Consider the following 18,964-nt stretch of genomic DNA (forward strand, 5'->3'; position numbering starts at 1 on the left):
GTGTCACCCCTGTAGAGGTACTTTCTCAGTTCATTCGGGATCACCTGAACTAAGGCTAGCCCATCCCCTGTACCCCAACTAGTTATGTTAATAAAATATTGTATTATATTTGTACTATAATGAAAAATAATAAGTTATATAATAACTGATGATGAAGAAGCTATAGTTAGAAACTACGGTAATCCATAAACTAAGGACGTAAGAACAACAGAAGAATGATATGGCAAGTAAACCACTTTATTAATACTGTCTCGAAAGACTCCTTCAATATTTACACCGAGGGTTCCAAAAACAAAGGATTTGGCCCACTCTTCTGTAGTCGTTAGTTGATGCCAAATATTACATATAAGTTGTCCGTTGGATTAAGTATCTTCAAAAAATGCTGTTGAGTTATAAGCAATATAAAGCCGTAAATCATATTTATAGCTCAAATCACTCAGATATATTAATATACACACCGATTCCCGATCTGGTTCAAGTGCAATGAAATAACTGAAACGCAGAAATAAATACAGTAATTTATGTTTTATTAAAAATATTTCTAGAAATAATTTTTTGAGATAAAATCATTATTCAACAATGGATAACTGGTCATTTTGGAATAACAGGTGATGAAAGAGCAAATAAGGAGGGCTTTCTTTGAATGGCGATGTTATGATTGGGTTTCTGTATTCCCTTAATGATTGAAAAAGCCATATTTTTATTTTATTTTTTCAAACAAATCCATATTTTTAATTTAATAATATAGTTCACAGCTCCAATAAATCCTAGTGATAAAAAGCTAACGAGGCAAAATACTCCCTGTGTTATACTTTGGAAACTCTAATCTCAACTTTGTAATAACTATATATTGAACAAGATTGGCCATACCATATTTAATTAGTATAAGTATTGTTATCATAACAATTATATATTTGACTGAGGTATGTAATAAATGTGGATTAAGACAGTAGGCGACAACAGGAAATGTGATGTGCTGACGTAAACATGAATACTTCAGAAACAAACGTGTAAGAATAACACTGAAAAGTTGAATATTTAATTAAATCAGTAGCTATTTTTAGATGAATTAACAGAGTAATCTAATAAAAAACATACTCACAGGCATATTAGTAGCTATCTTGTCTCTAAATAATGTATTCTTCTAATAAGGATATATTTTAATAATCTGAGCGAAATCACAAACCAGTGCACATAACAAGGTTGTTTGGGAATGATCAAAATGTAGCCTGCCGTGAATTGGTGAAAAACCTGAGAAGAAGAATAACGTAGGTCGTAGACAGCAAACACAAACAAGTTGATCAGTTGTTCGTTTCGTTGTAATTTGTGGGAGCTGTTTACTGATTAAGGTAAGGAATCGTAAATTTTGATTTAACATTTAAGTCAGTGACAAATTGAAGGTAATTTATTAATTATTTGTAGGGTTTAAATGTGTGTGTGTGTCATATCGTAGTATATCGTCATACATAATGTAGCGATATCCCTTAATAGCCTTCCTTTAAACAAATATCTTGTTTTTCGCAGACCACATTAGTGTTGTTATGAATACTATTATTTATCTATTATACCACTATATGCTTTATCCCTTGCAATTTTGCTTCTTTTCTTTTAAAATTTTCATTATTACTGCATTCGATATAATGTAAGATCGAGTAACTTATTTCAGGTCTGTTTATCATAATTATTGGGCATGGGAGATTTTCCAGAGCAAATTGTTTTGATAATAAATTATCAAGAATAGTAACTGATATTATCAATAGGAAATTGAGTTACAAATCCTGCAATTGATACTCAAACTGTCTGTAGTGCACAATGTTATAGGATCATTTGTCTATTGTTTAAAAGCTTATTGTAACTACAACCAATGCTTCCAATGTAATATGCCAGGGTAGGCTATTTATATAGGCTAGTATATGCCTACTTTTAAATGAGCACATAGGTTATTTTTCAAATTTATTCTTACTGGAAGTTACCTAATTAGGTACTTTATCATCAGGTGGAGGTCACTCTGTCCCTATCTACTAGTTATTATGGTAAATATTCACTTTAGCCACTTCCCACTATTTGTCAAAATGTCAACTAAATTCAAGAAAATAAGTGTACAGGATAGTATTACAATAGATATAAAAGGGAGGAAAGCCTAAATATTAACTGAAATTATGTCGGAAACGCCCCTGGCCATTAGCATTGGCTCCGATGGTGCAGCCAATGCCACCCCGCCTTTATGGCAAAATAAAAGGAAAACAGCCTCTAGATAGTACTTAAATTCAAGCTCAGATCATATGAGAAAGTCTAAACCAAAATTCCCCTGGCTATCAGTTCGGGATTCAGTGCTGCCAAAGGTGTTTAAAACTCTATGTTGGACAAAAAAAAAGGACACAATATCTGTATTTTAAAGCAGAACATCCACTGCACATATTAATCACAGGTTGTACCTTGTATCTACTTGTTTTATTTATTTTATTTCAATGGACATACTTCTCCATTTTAAATTTAAGATTCATATAATTAACTTATAAACAACTTAACCTAAACAAGAATTTCTACAAACAAAACATGTGGATGGCTGAAAGTAATACTAACATAATAAACTATGGCAGGGCATAATATATAACAAGAGTATACCGTAAACCGGGGCTACTTTGCACCTTGTGAGGTTACTTTGCACCAAAGTTGAAAAAAGATTCAACTCTATCTGTAGGAGAAACTATTAATCATTTCGACCTAGTTTCACAATTCTCCACTAGGCTGCACCATCTTCTACATGATTTGTGTGAACAGACACTTTATCCCGCCATTTTGGATATTTGTGGGACGAGTTTTCTTTGTATCTTCAGTTTTGTTTGAATTGTTACGTCAAAAAAGTGCCGTTTTTACGATATTAGACAACGTCAGAGAAAGGCAAGTGTGGTATATTTATGTGTAGAATTTTATTATCTTACAAATAAACAACAGTAACTGAGAGTTTATATCAATACTCATTAAATTATCATCCATTTTAAGTTTAAGGTTACTTTTAAGAGAAAGACGGGGTTACTTTGCACCAGCATAAGTAGAGCCTTAAGCTGTTTGTTCTGCTTTCCTCGTTGCCCTGCAGTCAACACGGGAGGCCTGCAGCACAAAGCCACAAATAACAAGAAAAAAGAAACTTGCGATGCCAGCAGGAAAAAGTTTATCTCACGAAGAAACGATTTCCATGCAATCACTTGTAACTAGCGATAATGCTAGTGTTAAACACCCACAATCTATGACTGATGACCAAACACCAAGCACGAGTAAGGCAACCACAAAGACTTGTTTAACTAAAGGAAAAAAGTCGTGTCAGCCTAAATTTCAACGGGATAGTAGTGATGAGTCCATAGATGACCCATCAAAAATGTGTATTGATGAAAGTTCCTCCGACGATGACTGGAAGTCCTATAGGAAAAAGAAATTAGAGGAGATAAATGAAGCAGCAAAAGAAGAGGCTTTTCTAACTATAAAATCAGGACTGAGACCCATTAACAAGTCTGATCTACAAGTAGATTCATTTGTTGTTGTTAACTACGAAAACGAATATTACCCAGGTACCACTGTAAACGTTGATGAAAATGGAGCTTTTGTAAGTGCAATGATGAAGTCCCTAGGCAACTGGAAGTGGCCTGTTAATAAGGATGTTTTATTTTTATGAGTGGAATAAAATTGCTGGATCTATAAATCCACCCAAAATTTTGAGCAAAAGAGGAATATTTGCAGTTCCAGAGCTTCAAGACAATTTTGGAAAAATGGACTAATTTTTTTTTAAGAATATGCATTATTAAGTGTGTATTATATGTTATAATGTTTTTGAACATAGACCTGCAAGTATTTATTAGGTTTTAAGCTTCAGAATCTCTAAGTTTGTCATTTTGTCACTGTCAATTTTCCCATGTTAAATACACTTTGTGACGTATCATGAGTTTTTGTTGTTTTCCCCCTTTCAGGTGAAAAAAATTAAATCATATAAGTATTCAGTGGTTCCAACAGATGTTTAAGGGATTCTGAATAGGTCTTACTTACTTTGCACCAACAAAGTTTTTCAGAAAAAGATAAATAATTTTTCAGGTGGTGCAAAGTAACCCGCTCCTATGGTATACTTTGCACCAAATTAAAAAAATACATAAAAAATATTTAAATATATAATACAGAAATTTATGAGTGTGGAATGGTTTTCCTGGATGTATAAGAATTAATAAAAACCAGTAGTTTGTTAATTTGTTGAAATGCTTTATTTTTTATGAGATAATATTTTGTTTTAAACTCCTAAAAGTGGTGCAAAGTAGCCCCGGTTTACGGTATATAAATGTTTTAAGACAGTAACAATACAAACAGGAAAACAGTAACGGTAATTCTAAGCAATATATGGGTCAACCTCGATTTTTCTCATATTACAATATAATGTTCCAATAGTCAATTAGGAAAGGAAATGACTAGAATTTCTTGCCGGGAAGCAGTTATAGGGAGCAGGCAACCCCAAACCATAGAACGTTTGGGGCGGGAAGTTAGAGGCAATATCCCAAGGTACGGCAACAGAAAACATCATCTTGTTGGACATTTAGCTGAGTTTATGTTTAAAAGAAAATATTCAGATTATAAAACTAGAGTACACAACATCTTTCGGGCAATTTAACATGTCTAAAAACGGTGTGTCACAGCATACGGTGACCGCTGTGAACAACAACCCATTGAGCCAGACTCCAACTCCGACGTTGACGACTATTAAGGTTAGTTGTTGGTTTTTGGTTGGTTTTACTTTGCTTTCCGGCATGTAATTATGTGTTTAAAATTGTTTTACCTACATTATATTGTAATATGTAATAACAATTTATCAGTAATTTTTAATAAAAAAAAGGATCACACACGATGCCTGCCCGCTGCGCAGCGCTTTGCGCTGCTTGCTCTTTTAGAAATAAAATTAACTCGAGTAGTTCCAAATTTGAAGCCCAGATCACGTCAGTGCCCCTGATCACTAATAGGTAATTCTAAGCAATATATGACCGTCTGCCGGTTGCCTGCTCCCTATAACTGCTTTCCGGCAAGAAATTCTAGTCATTTCCTTTTCTAATTGACTATTGAAACATTATATTGTAATATGAGAAAAATCGAGGTTGACCCATATATTGCTTAGAATTAGCACAGTAACAATAAATAAACTATAACAATAGAAACAACATTATAAACTATAGCATAATATAACAAGAATATATATGTATCAATGTTTCAAAACAGTAACTTATAACAGTAAAGCAGTAACTATAACAATAATAACATGATAAACTATGGCATAAAAAAAAGAATATAAATATTATATATAGATAGCAAATTAGCAGCAAAGATAGCAAAAACTGATGGTGGTATAATACGTGAGAAATAGAGTGGTAGCATTTAAGTTGGTAGCACTGCACGTTTCACTTTCCACTTCAATGTTCTCACACTATCGTGGGACATGTCGACAGTCGAAGGCAGGTTGTTGCCGGCTTTCTGTAGGCGTGCCACCATGCTGTTTGCTGCATAGTTTGTCCCATAGTGTTGCCTGATGAAGAGGTCATTGGAACGAGTACTGGATGGTGTCTTGAAATGGAGGAGTTGAAGGATGTCTGGGCAAATCATTTTACCATTTACCAACTTGTGAAGAACTACTAAGTCAGTTATAGTCCTGCGAGTTCAAGATGTTCTAGTTCAAGTTTGGAGTACAGATCATCAATTGGTACTTGTTGATACTGGTATCCATTTCTGACACCCACCAATCGAATGAAACAACGCTGGATTCGTTCAAGATTGTCACAAAGGTATTTTTGGTGTGGGTTCCAAACAGTCGATCCATATTCCAGAATCTGGTGTACAAGGACACAGTATATAGTAGAAAAACGGCAGATAAAGCCAGGCATTCTATTAGCCCTTGAGCAGATTTTATGAACGTGAGCCTCAGGGCTAAAATTCTATGTCAGAATAATTCCAAGATCTCTCACCTCACTCACTCTGGCGATGGTTACTCCTTGTAACAAATAATTGTATATTATAGGCGAAGTCCAACGGTAAAATGATATGGCTTGACATTTCTTGGCGTTTAGTGACATTTTGTTTGTTAAGCACCATTCATATACACTATGAAGACTATTTTGAAGTGATTCACAGTCCACAACATAAGTAATTTGTGAGAATAACTTGACATCATCCGCAAACAATAGGCAGTCACTGTTGATATTCAGAGGAAGATCGTTTTTGAAGAGTGCGAAAAGATAAGGTCCAATGATAGAGCCCTGGGGAACACCTGAAAGTGAGAAGAACTCAGAGGATAGTGAGCCAGTAAAGTTCACAACAAGCCAGCCAACGAATTGAAGTGTTATCGAAGTCAACTGTTGAAGGTAACTCCATCGTTCTACTTAAAATCTTCTGAGAATACAAAATGGCTAATGGAAACGCCAAAACACCATGTCTTTATTTAGAAATTTACAACGCAGAAAAGTCTTGACATCAGAAAAAAATGCGCATTGGTAGAAAATGTTGCAAAAATGTCGAGAAAGAGAAACAAGACCTAGAACACAGCGGAAAAAGTGTCAACGTAGAGATAGAATCTGATGAATCAGTTAATCTTTACCATAGAGGTAGCACCTGTTGCAAAAATGCTCGGACCACTAAAATTCATTGTACTTTGTTAGCTTGAATGTTGGTATCTCGTTTATCCCCTCCACCAATGCCTACCCCTCCTTAGCTAGGGTTTCAATGCTGCCTTTCCAATGGCTTAGTGTGGCAGGTACAACGGTTATCGCTTCAACCAAAGGCCAGCGTGGCTGCCGCTTGGATGGGTGACCCCTGAGCAATCCTGTCCTTGCAAGCAGTCCGTCTGCCCGGCCATTGGTGGTGTTCGGAAGTCACCTTAAAGCCGTAGATAGGGTAACAAGTAGTAGATAGGGGCAGAGTTGCCTCCGAATAATAACAAAGTACCCCTAATTATTTTACCTACTTACCTAAAATGGCTATTAACATTTTATTTTTAACAATATGTTTCTTTTGATAAATGTGAAATTATTAACCCATTTCTCTCATCTTCGGAACAAAACAATATAAGGTTTCAAGGGGTGCAAATGTCAAATAATGAAGTTATAAAACTCTAAAAGTGTACTTTTCTCATTCTGAGTAATATTCCTTACTCTACATCTGCGCTTTGTATCATATGGTCTTGTCATCGTGAGTCAACCTCATATTGGTTGCTACTGACGTCAGCCGTTATGCCATCTTTGGACACACAAAATAATACTGAAATTAGGGGTATGTTGACTGAAATAAAGCTTTAGATAATCAAAACGAAGGAATGGACACCCAAGAATAATACTTGAGGCCTCTGCCCCTTCCCCGTTCAGTGATCCACAAAAAAAACCTCACAACGCAGCCCCTGCTAGTCCCCCTGGCCACTCACAGTTTTCATACTGATATATATATATTAATCACAAAGAGTCTACAGAAAAATTTGAGTTAAAAGTTGGGAAGTTAAGATATTTTTAGATCATTGATGATAAAAATCCTTATCACCAGATCAAGTCTGCCACAGAGCCAGTCGCGACAACCAGTTTGCACGCATTGTAATTGTAACTCATGGCATTTAAATCAGTTATGAGAGTTTGAATTGTTTATTAGCTCTCAAGCATTCGTGATCAGATCCTCTAGAATGTTGATGTTTTACTGATAGGTATGCCCGTAAGTACATCACAAGGAAAGTTTTTTGTTTGTCGCCATCACTGCACAGTGTTATCCATTGGTTGCATTGATTGCAGAGGTATTACTATCAGCTCATTCGACTAATAGTTCCTTTTATAAAAGGAAATTGAGAAAGAGTATAGGCTAAAATAAAATACAGGATAATTAAGTTTTGGAAAAGGAATTAGTGGTAAACATCTCTCGAGATAATGCATATCAGGAAAACAGAAAAATTCAAAACGATCACGAACCGGTATGTCAGAGAGCTAAATAATAAAATGATTCAAACTCACATAACCACTGCCCTATGTACTAACACTCCAATTGTGCAGACCTCAGTAGGACAAGAGAAGAACACTAATTAATTTATAATAATATTTGTATTTTTCATCGTCGTACCGACTTTATTTAATCTATTTTATTATTCAGAATGATTAACAACATAGATATCTCAGAATGAAAACCTTTGTGGGTGTTAATTGAATTGCATACAATTACTGTACCCAGTGTGAGAAATAGAACAAGTGGCAATGCTACTGACATCCGATAGACTGCTGTTGAGTGATATTGTGACTTTGCTTAAATCGTTGTTCTGTGTATTCGCAGTCAATTATCATGTTTTAAACCAACTAAGATCGGTTTTGTGAGAAAAAAAGACATTACGTGTTTGTACTTGAATAATATTTGGAAAAATTATCCGTATTAGGGTTAAGTGTAATTTTTTTTTTACCGTCTACCCTAAGACAGTATGCTAAGAAAATACCTTTTAAGTATTACGTGTTTGGCAGTGCTTGTATGTCACAAATGGCATCTGCTAGTTGGCTGTTTTACAATATATTATTGTTTAGGGTGTTTACATTGAAAGATCATATCTCAAAATTATTAAAAAGACACTTGAACAAATCATTTACAATCATTGTCTTTGTTAACATTTTTGTTATCAATTTAGCACTTTATATTTTTATTTGAGCTATTATTTATTCATATTTCAGTAAATTTTTTAAAAAATTGTTCAAATAACTTGCAGTCGAGTTAACACTAACCCATTATTCTAGTCATTCTATCTCTAACCCATGAATAATGTATGTATGTATTTGCACTGAAACATTTTAAAATATTTTCTACACTTTTGTAAAACAGAATGAATTTTGTAATGAATTTTTTAATGGTTGGAGAATCATTTATTCATTGAAATTGTATCAATTAGAATATTATTTTCTGGATAATATTCTTTCTCTTTTAGGATATTTTTTAACTTGATAGATAATTTTTCTAGAGGCAGAGAGGATAGAGATATTGGAATGTCATTGTAGAATTTTAATGTTTTTAATAAGAGGACATTTCAGATAATTTAGTTCTGTGGATTTGGTATGTAAGTCTTTCTCTCCATAGTGTAATTATCATGATCCTTAGTGATATTATTAAGAAAGTTTTAAAGTTACATTAATTTATGTATTTTTATTATTATTAATCCCAAGGATTGGCAATTCTGTCTACCAGGAAATTAACTTATTGCATATGGAATCACGCTCAAGCAAAACGCTGGATTTCCTCCAAACCTCATTTGGACTAAAACGCTTCCAAAGTTGAATTAAAATAAACTTGTTATTTTAACTTAGTTAAAATACTCAATTCTCAAAACTTTTTTTAAAATTTAAAAATATAAATTGCTTTGGAGGAAGAGCCCTATGCCAAATTTTATGTGAGGAAAAGAATTAACCATTATACATTGTCATCATTATTTAAAAACTTACAATATTTTGAAAAAAATGGCAAAACATGCAGAATATGGGTTACTTATCAGTTTTTTAGTATGATATTTTTAGTATGATATTTCCAATTAATGTTTTCATCAATGTATGATAATAACACCTTTATTGTATTAAAAGCATCCACCAATTTATCATAAAAGTTCACAGTCTGAAAAATATGTTTATTTTCGTGTGTTTTAAAATGTACGAGTTCAGTATTCTTCTGTTTGAAAATATACCATCAGAATGAACCAATCATTTAATTTAGAGATATGTTAAGAGATTTTACAAAGCAAATTTACAGTTTTTAGGTCTTTTACAATTGCTGTTGTATCGTCAGCATACAATATTAAACCTTTTTACGTTACTTCCTTAGATCATTTATTTAAATTAGAAATAATGTTGGGCCTAAAATGGATCCCTGAGGTAATCCCTTGCATACAGACTTCCATTCAGATTTGTATTTTAGACTTTCAATTTTAAGCAGTTAAGTTTTTGTTTCCTTAAATAGCTGGCGTGAAAAGAATTTTCGTCACCAAAATGTTGTCTGATTTGGCAATGAATATTCGACGATAACCTAAAAAAAATCAAACACTAAATTCGGTATTTATTTACAATACCGTGACCATGAAAAATGGACTTTTTTTCATGGGTTGGGCATTTATAGCCAAGTATTATTATCACAGGTGCATATAAACTGGGGGGAAAGTATATCATTGTATTATATTGATGCCTTTCGGCCATTATTGCATTAAGGATGGAAAATAACCGACAAAATTTTGTCGAACAACACTTGGAGGGTTAAGGATCAGGGGCATCACGTGATCTGGGATTCGACTTTTGCAAGCTCGAGTTAATTTTTTTTTTCTAAAAGAGCAAGCAGTGCGCAGCACTGCGCAGCGGGCAGGCATCGTTGACAGGATTAACGTCATCATTTCAGTAAAATTGCCAGAGGTACTGTCAAAAACAGAGTTTTCAGAGGATTTCAAAAAATCGTAACTCCTTTGATTTTTGTTGCCGACGAATTTTTTCTTCACTATTGTTTTCAGGAAAAATTGTAGTTTTCAGGAAAAAAAAATTAACATACCTTTCCATGGTCACGATTTTGTAAATTGATACCCTAAATTCAAATAATTACATTTCTGACATAAAATTGTGTTAAGGTAATCACTTGAGCTTATGGTGTACATCTGTAAGTGTACTTTATAAATAAAACTGTGTTTACCTTAACAAAATATTAGTTTAAAAAAATAGCCTTTTCAAAGTACGAGGTCTCAAAACTTAAGAAAAATTAACTCCTATGGGATGACAAACAATATGGATGAAGTTTCCTTTTGCATGTTTACAAATAAAATTGCAAAAGAATTTTCTTTTTTCTCCTACCTGATTACTTTTCTTACTACAAACTCAGACATTTAATTTTTTGTATGAGGTAGTTTGTCTTAAAACGTTGTCCAGTCAACATTATCACCATTATTTTGATAGTTCCTCGGTCTTCCACTTCCAGGTGGAGTTTATATTACAGGTCTACAGGGCTATCCACTCTTAGGAATGCTCTAATAAGTTGTAATTGCACTATATCAAGTTATTTCTGTAATAATTTATCCTTCTAATAACAAACTTGAAAAGTTAAAAAAATTCATACACAAAAATTTGAGACTGCCTCCCAAATTTTTTTTTATTTATTTGAGACAGCTTCCTAGTTGTATGTTAGCTTTTGTCTCACCTTTCTGCCGTGAGCTCGTAGTCGGACATTAGGATTCAAAGGGTTAATAACAACATGTAGATTATTATTAGTGAAAACTCACTTGTGATTTTTGTTGTTTAGCTAAAGAATGGCCAGCTGGAAAACAGTGCTTGGACTTATACTTAGTGGCTTTGGTGTAGCAGCCAGCTTGTCTTCATTTGTCTTCTTATTTTTTGGAAACTATCATGCTGCCATTTGGGCGCTCATTTCAGGTAAGGTTTTAGTAGGGGTACTGAATTTCAGTTTAACCCTAGATTACTTAAGCCTTTTTATTGTTACATTATTACTTAAGTGTCGTAATTTTGACGACTCACATATATTTTTTTTTATATAAGGCCTTAAACATGTTTTTTTAATTATATAAATATTCTTGTGTTGGTTTACAACTCTTAAAGCTTTGGTGAAAAAATTTTGAAAGGTTTAATCATTGCCACAATCCTGTGAAAAAAAATTCATTTCGTACCTAGATTTGACAAACATTTTCAAAATACAGGGTTTGAAAAAAAAATGTTGTATACAAGAAAATTGTTATATTGAATTAAACACACATTTATATCAAAATATACAAGTTGGAGACTACTTTATTGGTATTGGAAAAATTTTTACATTTGTATTTATTGTTTAGGTAGATTGATAAAACATTTAGGTTTTCAGTTCATTGGGTTACTTATTTGTCACAGTCTAAGCAGGCATACGCGGGCCGGTGCTGTCCACATATTGGATGGCCGCAGTGAACACAATATGTAGTAGTCATTCTTCTGAGGGCAGCTGGACAGTAAAAACATGTTTTTCTGGCTCCTTGAGCTCTTGGGGCTTGTGGTGCTACTGCAATTCCAAGCAGCTCACAAATTTCAGTTCGAGTGTTCCTCCTCAGTTGAGGTATTTGAAGGCGCGATCTCATATGTGGTTCTGTTAGCTCCTTACACAAACTGCTTCAATGTAAGCTTTTCTTTGGAGTGGTTTTGTTTCCCAGCCGAAGATTGTTCATGCAGTAAATCACATATGAGTTCACAAAGGCAATGTTCAATATGCCATAAAAAATGCAGAGGGGCCATCGACGGGTTTTTCTACTGCATGACATGTCTCCACACATTTTGTCTAGCGTATCAACTGCTCCTTTTGTTGAGTTGTATGTGTGGATAATTTCAGGTTTCTTTGTGTTGGAATTAAGTGTCGGACCACTGTGCATGGTAGATAAGAGTACTACTACCTTGTTTCGTTTTAGGTTTGTAAGAAACCAAAGTTGTCTCTCGGTCAAAGAGAAACATCGATGACTCTACACAGGCTTTTCTTTTTCGATTTCCAAGCTCACTTGGGACACCTTTTCTTTTTAGACGGATTGTCCAACAGTTGTCAATTTGAAGGGATCCTGCAACAAGTCCTCTGCCAGCTTTGATGTTCGTGAACCAGTTGTCAGTGGTTACACTTCTGTTAGAGCCCTGGATGCTTGTTGTCAACTTTTTTCACAAAGTAATTAGCTGCCAGCTGGTTTCCTGTGAGAGTTTTCTTTCCCAAATATGGTTCACTATCAATCATGTAGTATGTTGTGTTGTCACAGCAACATACAAGTTTGATCCCATATTTGGCGGGCTTGTTAGGAATGTACATCCTAAAAGGACATTTCCACGAAACGCAAGGAGCTGCTCATCAATCGTTACGTAGCTGCCTGGCTTATACTTTGTTCGGCAGTTCAAAATAAATGCTTCCCACACATCTCGTATTGGAGCAAAAGGGTCAGTGCATTTGCGCTCATTGCGCGTTGCTTTGTCGTCAAATCTAAGACAAAGTAATTAGAAACTGAAAAACGATCGCAAGTCATTACACACTTGTACCTGGAGCCACTCCATTCACTGTCGAACATCTCTCTTGCAGCAAGATGGTTGTCTTTGCTCCATGCAGAGTTTTACAAGGAGTCCGACAAAGCTTTCATTTCATCTAAGTTAGTAGGTTGAATGGTATTTATTGTAGGGTCATTGTAGTTGTTACTCACCCGCTCAATTTCTTCGTTGGTATATCTGACAACTGTATTGAACATATGTTCATCAAAAATTTCCATAAAAACAAGACAAGGGTAAAATAGAGTTACGGGCATTACCAACAACCTCTCGTCTTGAGAAAACGAGAGGTTTCTCATTGGTGTTCGAGTATTGTTAGGCTGAGGTCGAGTGTTCCACACATGGCCATTCTTAGCTCGGATAAGTCTGGCATTGGGGATGAACAGATGTGGATCAGGCGTTAGGTTGATCAGAAATTGGTTGATCAGGCATAAGTTGACCAGGCGTAGGTTGTTGGTCAGGTGTAGGTCGTTCAGGCTAGGCAACGTTTCGGAGTTTTTTATTATGTGTGTTTGGTATAAAGCCTAAGTAAGTCATCATTAGGAGGAACATCAGGAGAAGCTGAGCTACCTGCAGTAGCTGGAGAGTCAGTATTAGGTAGGTCTAGTGAATTAGTTTTAGGTACTGGGCCGTTATCAGATGATTGACGTAAAGGCAAACTTTTAGGCCTACGTCGTTTTTTACTTCTAACCGACTGAACCTCAATGTCACTATCAGACGATTCACTCACGTAAACTCGCTTCCGGTCCCGTAGTGGAGGTTGGTAAGTTTCATCAGCATCCCGTGTCGTCTGCGTCAGTGCTTTCACGTCATCAGTCTCTAAAATATCTTCTTGTTCACTGCCACCATTTTCACTGTCAGGATCACTATCCTCTTCTAAATATTTCCTTATTTGTGCACTCACACGGTCATTTTCATCACCCATGGTGTATGAAAAACTGATATTTACAACTTGGAAAAACTAACTACTAAAATTAACTACAAATAATTACTGCTAAAACGCGTATACTATGAAATAAAACCAATCTAACAGGATAAAAACAATCAACAACTTTCAGGGAAAAAAGTTACGTTACTACTTAAGTGTCGTCAAATTGACGAGACAGATATAAATGCGTAATGATAGAACTGACCGTTTGGCGTGCCACTCCGCGACTGGTGTTGTCTACTGGCGGGAGGAAGGTACTAGGAGTGGGGGGGGCGCGCTATTTGTCTAGATACAGCATTTTTGGAAACGGGCGAGTCGTAATTTTTACGACACATAAGTAATCTAGGGTTAAAACCTTGTAGTGTTTACCTATAAAGTTTGACAATGTAATGAATCATCATACTTTAGTTGTGGTCAGTAACAAATGAATTGTGTTTTTTTGTGATACAATACATTTAGTTAAAAATTTAACAAGTGGTGCAATTTGCAATCTTAAATTTAGATTCATCTTAGAACTATACTGTGTACCAGTTACATAAGCAACATGGCAGCATCAGTGTTTGATGGCAGCATCATGCCAATGTATTGAAAGAATATTTTTAATGAGAGTTCTTTTTCGATAATTCAACCAATGTAATATAATGGATTTGGCGGGAATCGTATCTCGTTCTTTAACATTTGAAAAATCAGAACTTTTTGCTGGTTAATGGGTTTCTATAAAGAAATATATTAAGGTTCCTGGCATTATTTCCTCCTTCATATAGCTTGGCGTTAATGCTTCGTAGTGCCTTGGTAGCAAAATAATCCTTGAATAGACTAGGATAATATCCTGAACCACCAAGGCCACCAAATACCTGGTCTCCCTGCTGCTTCATTTATCGTACTCTCATTTTTAAGCTGCTTCTTCAATAATCTGTAATAACCCTTATTTGTACATCTACAATACCACACACATGTTGTAATTAGTTATATTAATGACGCATATGTTTTAAAATTGATTTATTAATATATTTTTTAGGTCTGCTTGCTGCAGTGGATTTCCATCTGTACTACTTGCATTGGAGAAACAATTTAGTTGCCTGGCACACCCCTAACACATTGAAAGACTTTCAGATCTTGGCAATAGTCGGCATGGTGTTTGGAATTGCTGCGAGTAGTTGGTACATCTTCTACTTCATTTACTACAATCTCCGTAAGTATTTATTACACATTTTAAATTACATATTCTTGTACTTTAACGTAGAATACAAAAGAGTTGAAAATTTAGTATAAATGATAATAGTTATTAAGACCTTGTGTTGTCATTACCATTATACATAATGTGTATTACTATTAATACATGCTTCCAATAAGGAATTAAACAGTCTGACTGCCAAGGTGCACTGTGGGCAGGGCTTCACTCTCAATACTCTGTGCATTCGATATACGTCTGTGTAATCAACATGTTACAGACATACAACTGACAACGTAAATGTCAGTGACAACACATGTCACACGTCTTTACTTACATGTTAGTGACAACTTGATGCATAAACTGGATCGCACTGAAATTTCTCTCTGTTTTATTGCTTCTGAAATAAATTTATTGACAAATCAATAAAATTGTTTGGTAGAGAAACAAAATGCCCATTAAAGTTATGATTCGTTATCACCTGTACAGTCACAGTTGCGCACAAGATGGTATAACATTTTTTCAAGTTAAATAGTTTGATTTTTACCTGGACCATTGTATATTATTCTAAACATAAGTTTTTTGTAGACTGTGACTGTTTATTAATTTTGAATTTAAAGTTTTATTTACTTTTAGGTAAAGTACTCTCATATGTTAAATACTAGGTAACAGGTTTAACTGTCAGTGAGCATAGACGTAACAACATTGAGTATAGAGTGACAAGGTGCTGGTTGAATTAAATGTTACAAATATCTTATCATCAAGTTTACTTGAAAGTTTGGTAAAGAACAATTTCTAACCTTGTAATTTTGTAGTTCAACATGGCAAAGGAATTGCGGTAAAAAAATGTATCAGACCTTTTCAAATACGTTAATGGTTGTACATTGGTTTTAATCCTTACTCTAATTCCACTGTAGAAAATATGTGTAAAAATTGAGAAGCTATTATTGCCAGTATTACTGTTTCTTTCTATTCTACGTGATGTGATCAAAAATAAGGTGAATAATTTTTTATTTCAAAAAGTAATGAACTTACATTGAATGTTATTGAACCTCCTTCCACATTACTGTTCTTGGCTTGCAATGCATTTATTCCAGATAAGATACAAATAAGACACTGGCAAAGTCAAGAATATTATTATTGATATTGATAATATAATAAAATACAATATCTTCATCTCTAAAAAAAAATGTTCAGAGATTAAATAAAATCCATATTAGTTGTAAAATCTGGCCTCAAACACATTGTGTGAATAAAAAGATTATAAACAGTTAAAATAATATGATTACAAAATAAAGGTTTACAGTGCCCTAGGGGAGTTTGTGGGCCATTCAAACATTTTTTTTATTAAAAGAATTGTAAGAGTTTTTTTCAATGGCGTTGTAACAGATTTGACCATATCTTATAACTGATGTTCAAGATTAAGCGTGAATATTCTCAAAATATTAAGTACAGTAATATGTTCGATTGTGTTGCAGCTATCCTACCTGTGCCTGACAGTTACCAGATTGCAGCAGTTTGGTCCTTCATGACAGCCAAGTGGGGACTGGGTCTCTATCTGACATCTCGCCACCTGATATCTGAACTGGAGCACGAATATCCACAATTGCTACCCTCACCCTCCTACTCTCGCAATGTGGATTACGTCATCAGAGTTCTTTAAATAGATCTATCTGTCTATACTCACACCAGTACTTTATTGTTAAGTTCTAGTCGAATGAACTTCAGTTCGATAAGACTGTTCTTTATTTTATGCTTGTTGTAACTATGTTTCATGTATCGAGTGATGAATAGAATGTAAGACTTGTTGTAACATTAGCGCTGATTCGCCCACATTACTCTGGTTTTAGCCTGTCCACTAATTGAGCTTTGGTTGTTAAACCAGAAAACGAAACCAGTTAATTATGATTTTATTCAATTAATCCAATAAAATTCGGACTGTTCAAGTCTGTGATTATTTGATTAAATTAGTTTAACATTTAATTTGAAAAGTTAAAACAAGAGATTATTTGATTCAAGTAGTTTAACTTTAAATTTGAAAGCTAAAAGTTAAACATTTTAAAGTGTTATATTTCGTAATAATTTTAAATAATTGGCAGTAACAAAGAATTGATATGATGTTATTTTTACTTATCGTTACAACAAGTCGATACATAAATTTTAGTTCTTATTTTATGTTCCGTCTTGTCCGTTCTGAACTTCATGACAATATTTGTTTGTTCTGTTTTGATTTTTTTTTTGTAATTTCACAATCTTTTGTACCACATATTTGTTAAATTAATTCATAAGCATACAATATGTTTCTCTTACTATTGAAATTAGACATGTAGTAACCCTTTACACTGGATACTCTTATGCACTGATTTTCACATTTTAATATTATGTAATATTGTATTTTAGAACAATCAAACTTATTTGGAGGTAAACAAGATATAAGGTAATAACATTTCATTAGTCATGACTTTACTGTCTCAAAACTTTGCTCATTGGTGTAGTAGTATTTCAAATTATACTCCACAGAAATTATTTAAAGGTGAAGTACTAAATTTAAATTACATATTTTTTTCTTATATTGCTCTACTAAATACTTGCAGAATAAAGAAAAAGGATCTTTTGAAATATTATGGGTTATTATATGGTATTTTCTATAGTAAGAGCTAACTGTAATACACTATTAGAGCCTAGCTTCAGAAAATAATATTTCCTTCAATTAATCACTGTTTCTAAGTCTTGTTGATACAATTTACTCGTTAGGTTATTTCTATTATCTTATATTACTTGTTGTGAGGGTTATATTAACTTGCTTGCGAGTTTGGCCCACAAGTGGTGCTTCTAAGTTGCACTACGATATATTTAATGTAACTAAGTTACCTTGTTGAAGAAACATATTCTGTGATAAGTGGACTTATTGTTGAGGACGAGACCACAAATCTGACCGCTTAATTATTATTAGTTGTATGGTGAGTCTTGCCGTTTTCTCGTTTACATTCCCAGATTGTGCCATAAAAGTCTTACCACATAGCTAGCTAGCACACTGCAGTGTCTGGTACAGAATCTCAAGTAGTAATTGAGAAAGTATTCATTTAAAACTCCTATCTTTTGATTCATTCTCCATGTTTTTTTCATTTAATTTAAAGAAAATTAAAAGGACAGTTTTAAATATGTTGAGAAAAAATAAACAACATCCAATTTTAAATATAACTGTTAGTAAAGTTCAGTATACTTCACATATGAAATATTTAATGTGACAAAGTTAACATTTAAAACTAGAATTTCAATATGTAGCAAACATTTAAAGGTATTTTGACATGATCTTTGATTGTCAATGGTTAGAATGTACTTTTAGTTGTTAGAAGACCATACCATACACATTCTATTGTGATACATGTAATTCAAAAAAGGTAGGTCAGCAATATTACAAGCACTGATCTTTATAGTTAAATATTCCACATATTTAGTCCATGTGTGAAATAGGTTAAGAATAAGAGCGGTCACATTTTGTAATTTTATATTAAAACCTCAAGTATTTTAATGGATTAAATATATTTTTCATACTGTGTCTGGTTTATATTCATTTATCATGATGGTTTATAATCTCTCCAGTGAGTCATGTGATCTCTGAGGAATAGGGACCCTTATCACCTTCCTATTGTGAGTCATCACCATGGTGTACTGGCTAAAGTTGATGACTCAGAGTAAAAGTTACTTACACAGGTTTAAATGAGTTGATTTATAAAACAGTTTTGTAAATCGAAATCCACTTACAAACAAAGAACTTATTTATTAACTCAAGAGCTGGAAGCTACGGTAGTTTCTAGT

At 33.9% G+C, this 18,964-nt stretch overlaps 1 protein-coding gene across 1 annotated transcript; it reads left to right on the plus strand.

Moving 5' to 3' along the window:
- The first annotated feature begins 1,267 nt into the window (after positions 1–1,267).
- Positions 1,268–18,704, plus strand: LOC124368705 (heme transporter hrg1-B-like). The gene is made up of 4 exons (XM_046826007.1): positions 1,268–1,349; positions 11,293–11,423; positions 14,993–15,166; positions 16,624–18,704. The coding sequence occupies exons 2-4, from the start codon at positions 11,300–11,302 to the stop codon at positions 16,806–16,808; spliced, it is 483 nt and encodes a 160-aa protein (XP_046681963.1). The 5' UTR covers positions 1,268–1,349; positions 11,293–11,299; the 3' UTR covers positions 16,809–18,704.
- The last annotated feature ends 260 nt before the right edge of the window (positions 18,705–18,964 follow it).

The sequence above is a fragment of the Homalodisca vitripennis genome, chromosome X, assembly GCF_021130785.1.
Source record: "Homalodisca vitripennis isolate AUS2020 chromosome X, UT_GWSS_2.1, whole genome shotgun sequence".
NCBI lineage: Eukaryota > Metazoa > Arthropoda > Insecta > Hemiptera > Cicadellidae > Homalodisca > Homalodisca vitripennis.